The sequence below is a fragment of the Strix uralensis genome, chromosome 3 (assembly GCF_047716275.1).
Source record: "Strix uralensis isolate ZFMK-TIS-50842 chromosome 3, bStrUra1, whole genome shotgun sequence".
In the NCBI taxonomy this organism is placed as follows: Eukaryota; Metazoa; Chordata; class Aves; order Strigiformes; family Strigidae; genus Strix; species Strix uralensis.
This window is the reverse complement of record NC_133974.1, coordinates 99,177,119-99,186,422: the sequence shown is the minus strand read 5'-3', so window position 1 is coordinate 99,186,422 and position 9,304 is coordinate 99,177,119. Positions and strand designations below refer to the sequence as shown.

The 9,304-nt window shown below is 55.1% G+C and overlaps 1 protein-coding gene across 1 annotated transcript; it reads right to left on the bottom strand.

Moving 5' to 3' along the window:
• Positions 1-4,761: 4,761 nt before the first annotated feature.
• On the bottom strand, positions 4,762-9,087 carry SIX2 (SIX homeobox 2). Its single transcript, XM_074863575.1, has 2 exons — positions 8,528-9,087; positions 4,762-5,969 (listed from the first exon to the last, which is right to left on the bottom strand). Exons 1-2 carry the CDS (start codon positions 9,085-9,087, stop codon positions 5,666-5,668), a joined length of 864 nt encoding a protein of 287 aa, XP_074719676.1. The 3' UTR covers positions 4,762-5,665.
• Between the last annotated feature and the right edge of the window lie 217 nt (positions 9,088-9,304).

The window sequence follows — 9,304 nt, the reverse complement described above, 5'->3', positions numbered from 1 at the left end:
GACTTTGCCCAACTTTACAGCAAACTGCAGGCTTCATAAAGTCCCACTTTCTAACTCTTCACCCCCCGGGGAATTTTTTTTCTTCCTCCCTGTTGCCAGCCAGTCTTGCCTGTGTTGACACCCAGACGAGCTCCTGACAGTCACTTTTCAGACTCAGATGTCACACGCGGTAGTTTTAACTACTGCCTCGGTTTTCACGCTGCAGCCTATTTTTGGAGAGCAGGGCAACGCAAATGAATATTCCTGATGAAGGTAGCTTTCATCGGGTTCTTTACAAAATCTATTCCCCCTTCCTCCCTCCCACCCCCTAGATACACACGCACCATACCGAGGTTTGCATTTTTCATGGCGGGACAGGCAAGTCTATAAAAGGCATGTTTGTTTTTCCTGGCTGTTTCAAATATGTATTTCCTGGAGGACTTCGCATCTAATGGGGTCATCAGAAGCACATGTGCGATTTTCATCTTTCCAAGCGATTTCTCCTCTCTCCCTGCTTCTCCTGAGCAGCACCGTTTGCTGATGTAACACTTTACCTGTCTGTTCACCTAAACTCTCACTACACCTCTCTGTTTCCCTCTGAGTCCCAGACTCTTGGTGAAGCTGCAATTTGTTTCCGTGTATCTGGTTTTGGGTTTGGTTTTTTTTTTTTTTTTTTTTTTAAAGGAGGGGTTTTTTGGTTTTTTTTTTTTTTTGGTTGGTTGGTTTTTTTTGTTTATTTGTTTGGTTTTTTTTTTTTTTTTTTCTTTCCCTGTAGGACATGGGTTGGGCTGAGGCAGGAACAGCTCATTGTCCTGCCGCCCAGCAAGCCCGGCCGCCCGCTCGGCAGCCGCCGCCTCCCGGTGCCCCGGGGCGCGGAGCGGGACCGGCTCCGCGGCACACCAGGACTCGGGATAAAGGCGAATTTGATATTTAGAGGTGGAGATTGAGCGTTCTTGCCCAAACCCGGAAAAAAAACCCCAACCCCAAAGCCCTCCCCAACAACCAAACAACCCCCCCTCCCGTTTATTTAAGTGGGAAGGAGATGACCCTTCTCCCGAGGAAGGAGCCGTCTCCCGGTGCAGGGAGGGGAAGCTCCGAGACCCGCTCCCCGCAACAAAATGGAAAGAAGTTGATCACGCAGCCCAGCTCCTAAGTTTAAGTGTGTATTTTTCCAAACCCCAGAGCTACTCTCCTTCAGACAAAACCCTCACCTTTTCCTTGTGTGCTGAAGCACTGAAAGTTCCCTTCAGTATATTTTTCTTGGCTGCCTGAGCCGCAGCGTTTTGATTCACTAAGCAGAGGAAGTTAAAGAGCTCTGCAGCGAGGGCCAGTGGCCAGTGTTTTCATCGCCATCCCCCTACATTATTTGTCATGTTCAAGTGCGGGTTTGTTCAAGGCAAGAGCCTGCTTATACCGGGCTGCATTTGTTTCTCCTAAAGAAGGCAATAGATTTTGTTTCCGGGTCTGGTAACAGGAGCCTCGAGTGCCTCACACAAACATCGCTGGGCAGGCGGGGGCACTTCCAAGGCTTCTCATTCCGGGGCTGGAGCAGCCCCCCTCAAACACACATTGAGGCTTCAGTTAGGCCCAGAGGTGGCGAGAAGAGGGAACGTAGCTTTCTCCGGGGTAGCCCACAAGAAATATGCCAAGCAGGCGACTTCTCTCGTGTGGATTGCGTTGAATATCTGCAAAATGGCTTATATTATCCAAAGGAAAACGCAGCCACACAGCCTTTGGTAGAGAGCTGTGACTGTGCTTCCCAGAGGGTCCTGTTTGCCCCCAAACTCCTGCAAGGGCTTGCAGAGGTGAAGACATCTAACCAGCAAGCTCTGGCATACGCTCCCCTACTCATAGGAAAAGCTCCTACTCCAATAAACTTGCTCCCTATTTCCAGTAAAGCCCCCTTCGGAGGCTGTGCCACACCTTCCGTATCCTCTCGAGATGCTGTCCCCGCGCCTCCATCAGTATTGCCCCGGCAGGGTGACGAGCTGCGCCCCGGCAAGACGGCCAAAATTGTTTTCTGTCACAAATGTGCAGTTTCTCTCACAGCCCTCTTCAGCGTAGCACCAGGGCAGTTAACACCCATGTAAGAAAGTAGAGGGCTTCCCGGCAGAGCAAATCTGCTCTAGCACACCGCGAATATTCAGTGCCCTGCTACCTAAAGGAATTACTCCAGTTACAGTTCTGGGGTCCGTAAATGCTGCATTCATTAGGTAATTGGGTAAGGTTTTAGTTTGAGGGAAAAATACCACTTTTATATATATATATGCATGTGTATATATGTATATATATGTATGTACGTGTGTGTGCGTATACGAGAGAGACAGCAAGCGCGGTTTTTCCCCTCGGTGTCCAAGCTATAGGGGCTCAGGTGGGGGGGGGGGGGGGGGTGTGGTGTGGTGCCCGCCGCATCCCGGCTTCAGTTCGGGAGTAGCCAGGAGTTGTTTAATGGATAAAGCCTGCCGGGTCCTGTCCGTCTTTTTATTTGTGCCCCGAAACCTGCGTGGGTAACCCGCAAACAACCAACCCTGAGACGAGATATGCCCCATGTAACGTAATGCTAGTGAATCATAACTAATCTGTTTAAAACCAAGGATTAGTCACGTCAGTTTCGGCATATTCCTCTATCGGGAACTTTTTTTGTGCGTGGAAAATCGGGGGGATTTGGGCTAATTTACCAAACATCTTTACTAAGGCAAGTACGGTCCGATAAAATGAGTCTTAACATGTATGGGTTTTCAGGTTGCATTACACACGTCCCATCATCTCGGCTTTAAGCTGTGTGCGCCCTTAATGCTAGATTGACCTGCAGATTTTTTTTTTTTTTTTTTTTTTTTTTTTTAGGGCATGATTTCGGTTTCTAGCTGTCTTTAATGGACTGCAGCGACTCGCTCTCTCTTCCTCTCTCCGTATATAAGTGATTCTCGCTGCAATTTACAGGAGTTTCCATCGCTCCTGGCTTTCAGAGGGCCTTTCTCACCCTGTCAGCCCTTCATTTACTTTCCCCGATCGAATTCTGCCTCCTCTGTGCAATATGACCTTTTATTAATCACGTAAACCCCATCCTGTTTTCATACTGCCTCTTTAAATGTTCCCCATCTTGGCTTTACTCTTTCTCTAATCTTTTTTTTTTTTTTTTTTTTTTTCCTCCTTTTCTCCTCCAGCGGGCAAAGCCTTAAGGCTTTATTTCGGTTTCGAGGCCATGTTTTATTAACCCAGTCGTTCCGTTTTCCTTCCCAAATTTGCATCTATCTCTAAAAATACAAAATAATTAGCTAGCCAATTAATTAATTCTTTGCAATATTGCACCGTTGCACGCGTTACTTTACAGGGAGCGGGGATCTTCTGTAGCCCTAGGAAGCAGCAGTTCCTCCACTTGCGAAATGTTTATTTTCAAAGGATTAAAATTCATAGCTAAAATTATTAGATGCCCCTCAACGGAAATAACAGGATCTGCTATTTAGACCCTAATGCACGCAGGACCACACTGGTACGCTCCCACAGCAGAGGCAACAGCCACATCACCTCCACTGCTGAAAAATCACCCCAACGAGCAGAAACGGGAGAAACAGAAACCTGAATCTACCACCTTGCCTCCTCTGTAACACTGTACCCCCCCGCAGCCCATCATAACGAGAACACTGGATTTATAACCACGAGTGAGAAAGAGCCTTTTTCCCGAGGCCCCGTCAGCGACATCCACACCTTCCCTCCTATAGACTTTAACGGGGCCTCAGAGAAATGTGCTTTTAGCGGACACCCACAAACGCACAGAGGCGCTAATCCAGCCCCAGATTATATCAAATTAGGACATTGCCCGCACAAAACTCCCGCTGATTGAAATTTCAGCCAGCGTCTGAAACCTGGACACGATCTTTGCTGATCTACACATATTTCTATCCCGCTTGAAGCCGTATCGTTTTCGCGGTTTATTTTTCACAATAAATTCATTTTAGGGGGAAAAAAAGTATAAAACCTCTTGCAAGCTAAAACCTCTTGCAAGCTCTGAGGAACATTTTAAGAAGATGATATATCACGTCCGGCTTCTCGCAAAGAGTTGGTGGCGAGGGTGCAAGCTGTAATGAAATCAGCCTGAGCTCTTCTCTGTTAATGAAGCAAACCTCCAAGCGACTCGCCTGTCTCTTTTGACACCCTGTGCCTACAGAAAAGGAAAATAAAAAAAGAAAGAAAGAAAGAAAGAAAAGGGAGAGGGATAGAGGATTCCCATTTTCGGCATCAGTCCCGCAGGCGCTGGAGAGGTGTTGGCATCCCTGCCGTGCCGGACCCCGGAGCCGGGGCTTGCGCGCCCGCCCCAGGGGCGAGGGGAGGAGGGGGCGGCTTCCTGCGGGGGCCAGCGGGCACTGGGGTGGAAAAGCCCGCAGCCTGCCCGTCCGTGCCCTCGGGGGAGCAGGTGGGCCCCCTCCCCGCTCCCCTTAGGGCCCGCACCGCCTGTCCCCCCCGTCCCCTCTCCTCCCCGCTCCCGCAGGGCCCCTCCCGCTCCCCCCGGCGAACGCCGCTTCCCCGGGCCGGGCCGCAGCGGCCCCCGACGGGCCCGGGCGTCGCACCCAAAGGGGGCGGGGGGGGCGGGGGGTGCCGTCTGGCTGCCCGGGGGCGGTGGGGGGCGAGGCTCGCTCGCCTCTGCGGCAGCAGGGGGGAGCCCCGGGGTCCCCGACGCCTGACGGTATCCGCCGCCTCCCGCGACCGTCGGGCCGCCCGCTCTTGCTCCGCTCAGGGCTGAGCCCGAAAACATCCCGCGGGCGAGTGAAGCAACCGCACGCCAAGTTAGATTTCTAAATTTTATTATAAAATAAAAGCAGAAATATTTTCCAAAGAATGTATTCACATAATATAAACAATAAACAAAACTAAGGTGAGTGACTTGCGGTTGATACTGTCGTTTAGGTCTATACTTGAGCAGCAATTCCTCTTTTTTCTAAAGCCCGCTCCCGCCCTCCTTGCACACCGAGGGGAGAAGCTGCCTTGCCTTCCTCCGGGGCCAAGAGCAGGGCCATCACTTCCTTTCCCACCCAGCAAATGGCGAAAGCACCGCATGGACAAGGCCGAAGAAGCCGTCTCTCTGCATAGCATCAGCTACAAGAAGGTTACAAAGTCTGCCTAGAGCGCGTGTTGCTGCTACAACTTGACTACAACTTTTGTATTCTTAGTTGAAATTGTACATCGTACACCTGCCACGGATACATAACTACAATAGAATAACGGGAGCGATGTGTAACTTCCAAACAGGCATGGAAACAGCGGCCTTGCGCTCCCCTTTTCTTCCCACCCCCCGAAAAAAAAGAAAAGATTACAATGTGCCTCTTCCCACACAGACCGGCCCGATCGAGCGACACCACCGAGAGATTCGTGAAGTTAAGGCTGGAAAGAGCTGCTACACCGAACCGCCTTACAGCCTGCCATGAAAATCACAGCCCCCATCCAACAGTCCTTACACGCCTGACACCACCTCTAAGTAACCCTTAAGGCTTTTCACAACATCACCGCCCACAGCCGAGTCTGACACCTTCCAAACCTGCAGCCAGCCTGCTGCCAAAGGGCACAACACATCCACTAAGGAGTTTGTAATCACTTGCAAAGTCTCTGGTACAATTAAGGAAAAAGAAAAAAAAAAAAAAAAAAAAAAAGAGTAAAGGAGGGCTGGTGCGAAGGAGGGAGCGTGTACACGGTTTTAAGAGCCCAGATCGACCAGGTTGGATGACATGGGGTTGAGGATGGAGTCCTGCAAGCTGTGGTGGTGCATGGGGTCGGCGCTGGGCACGGGGATGGCGCTGGGGCCCTGGGGGTGGCCCAGGCCGTGCAGGGGCTGCAGCCCGGGGTTGGAGCTGAGCAGCAGCGCGGGGCTGGAGGAGGTGTGATCCGGGGTCCCTGACGGCGTCTTCTCGTCCTCTGAGCTCCCCAAAACTGTCTTATTCCCGTTCATTGACGCCGAGAGCGGGTTGTGGCTGTTGGAGTTGGAATTCTCGTTGTTTTCCCTATAGGAAACACAAAAGAGGGAGGGAAATCACCGTGTGGCCGCCGCTCCGGGGCGCGCACCGCGGGACCGGGAGCAGGAGCGGCGGGGGGCTGGCTCCCAGGGCGGCGGGGAACGCAGAAACAGCAGGTTTACAAACTCTGCAAACCTCCGAGGCCTCTTCATCTGGCACAAAGGTCTAAGGTCCGCCGAGCTTGTAAACAGAGTCTCCCACTAGCCCAGCGGAAAGTGCCATTTGGCCAAAACGTCATTTTCTGCCTCCAAACCGTTTGCACAGCGTGGGGAGGGAGGGGAGAGGAAGGGAAGGGAGGAAGACTTTTTTTTTTTTTTTTTTAAGACTTTTTAACTTTAAAACTGCTCCCGGAGCCGAAGAGAAGTTCGGTCGCAGTTTCTCCTGGGAAGGCCAAAGCACGGCGAGCCGTAGGCAGGATGGGTCTGTGCAGCCCCGCAGCCTCCAGGCTCGCATCGGGCGGGAGACGCTTTTGCTTAAGTAACTGGACGTGTTTTTTTCCCCTCGGCCTGAATTTACAGCTCAAAACATAGCCCAATATGGAAGCTAAGGCAAGCAAACAGAGTTAGTTCGCTTATTTCCCCGGCCCTCTCGGGAAACGCTCCGCACGCCCGCTGCTATCCCTCCGGCCCTCCTCGGGCGGCGGGAGGGCGCAGCCGGGGGGGCCCTGGCCCGGCTCCGCGGCGGGGGGAGCCGGCACCGCCGGAGCGCCTACCGACAGAGGCAGCCGGCTCGGAAAGGCAGGACATAACTTCAAAATTCATCACCGGGTAAATACCGAGAAATCGCTGGAGGCTGGCCAAGCCCTTGCACACACACACACACACATATATATATATATTTTTTTTTTCGAAATGACAGGGGCAAGATGGGGGGGGGCGGCCGTCCCGTCAAGGCTAACGCGGATTTTAGACATAGCCCTCGTAGAAATACTTTAGACACAGCCCTGCCTGAAATACTGAAGGCATTGCAAGTCTATTTAAAAGCTTCTGCGGAAGCTTTGAAACACAGTATCTGGCAGAGGGGCCCTATCCTGCAGGATTTGGTCGAGAGAAGTGAAGCCATTGCGCTGACGGTTTTTCCTCAATAAGGGCTGCAGGATGTGGCTGGAGACACTTGGTGCCAAAAAAATAAAAATAGACAAGAAAGCTCTGTTTGAACAAGTTTGCTTGAGTGAATGGCAATCCCATGAACGATCTGTTTTCCAACGCCTAGAGTGTAATATTAGGTTGAGTGTATTTTTCAATGTCAAAAATCTTATTTGTCTCTGGAGACCTTTAAAATTTGATTCCCTGGGAAAAAAAAAAAAAAAAAGGAAAATAAGTGTAACCTTAATTTCCTTTGGATATTTGAAGGTGAGTCCCCGCTATCAGCAATAAAAAGGATCTCTAACATCTCGTAAAACCAACACTTGCGGGGATTTAAAGGAAAATTAAAGCTCCAGCACCGTTTCGGGAAATGTAAGGAGCAAATCTGCACGGAGCCCGAACCTGCCGGGCTGCACAGCTGCGCGGCCGCGGCGCTGGCCCTCTCCAAAACACATTAGGCAGAACCGAAAAAAGAAAAGGAGTCTCCTCGGAGGGACGGATCTACGGGAGATTTCTAATCCGTTAATGAACCGCGCAGGCCCGACGATCAGATCCGTGTATGGACCGGGCAATTCGGCGAGCTAGTGAGGAGGTACCGTGCAGTTAGAGGACCCTTTTTGCTTCCTCAAACGGTCTTCTTAAGGGGACTGCCGGCGGAAAAGTCATCCCGAATACCCAAGGATGTAGGCATTAACCTCCGCCTGGCAATTAACGGTCCCTTGACTCCATTTAACGAGAAAACCGCAGTTTCGAAATCACGCTCGGTATACGACTATGCACCTAGTAACGGGCATTCACGAGCACCTCGCTGGGCGGTGAGTACGCGCTGCCGTTTGATGAGCGAGGGACGCGGCTGCTCCGGTCAGCCCCCGCCTCGCTCTCCCGCCTCACGTCGGGAGCCGACGTTAGAGTCAGTTTCTGTAAACTAGTTCAGGCGGCCTCCAGACCCTCCCGGCTCTCCCTGTCCGCACTGGGGTAACCCTCGGGGACACGCTCCGAGCCGTGCGGGGCGCGGAGCCCTCCCCCGCAGCCCCGCCGCTGCCCGCCCCTCCCGCCGGGCCGCGGCCCCGCACCGACCCCGCCGCCCGGTTGCGGCGGCAAGGAGGCGGCCGCGCTGCTTAACCGGGAGTCGCCGCCGGCCGTAGGAAGCCGCGCCGGCGGAAGGGGCTGCCCCGGGGCCGCCGCGATGGCTGCGCGGGGAGCGGGCTCCCGGCGGGGAAGGGGTGCCGGCCGCCTGTCCCGGTGGCCGGGAGGGGCCCTCGCCGAGCGTCCGCCTGGCTCGACTCCGCTTCCCCGGGCGCCACCGCCGCCCCGCAGAGGCCGGCCCACCCCGGGCGCGCCGTCCCGGGACTGGGACCGGAGCGGAGGGGGAGGCGCGGGGCGGGCGGCGGGGCCGGGGAGCCGGGGCGGCGGGGGGAGCCGCGGGCGGCGGGGTCGCCGCAGTGGCCGGGGTCGCCGTACCTTTCCTTGGCCTCGGCGGCGCGGTCCCGCTGCCGGCGGTTCTTGAACCAGTTGCTGACCTGGGTGGTGGTGAGGCCGGTGGCCTCGGCCAGCTCCCGCTTCTCGCGGGGGGACGGGTAGGGGTTGTGGGCGTACCACTCGCGGAGGACGCTGCGGCTCTTCTCCTTGAAGCAGTAGCTGGTCTCCTCGCCGTCCCAGATGGAGCGGGGCAGCGGGAACTTGCGGCGCACCCGGTACTTGCCCACCGCCCCTAGGGGTCGCCCCCGCAGCTTCTCCGCCTCGATGTAGTGCGCCTTCAGCCAGAGCTGCTGCAGCTTGGGGTGGTTGTGCGCCGAGAACTGGTGGCTCTCCAGGATCTTGTAGAGCTCACGGAAGTTGCCCCGGTGGAAGGCCACCACCGCCTTGGCCTTCAGGACGCTCTCGTTCTTGTGGAGGTGCTCGCAGGCAGGGAGGGACCAGAGGAACCGCCCCAGCCGCTCGATGTTGCCGCCTTGCTGGAGCACCTCGCAGACGCAGGCCACTTGCTCTTGGGTGAAGCCAAAAGTCGGGAGCATCGACATGGTGAGCCCTGCCCCGCCGCGCACCCTACGGCCGCATAGAGGGGAGCGGCGCGGGGCGGCGGGCAGCGCCCGGCATGCGGGGCCGGCCCCGGGGCGGCGGCGGCGCCCGGCGGGGCCCGGTCGGGCGTCACGGCCGGGCGCGGGGGGCCGCGGCCATCGGCGGCGCCCGGCCCCGGGGCGGCCGCGGGAGCCGGGGAGCAAACAGGCGGCGAGCGAA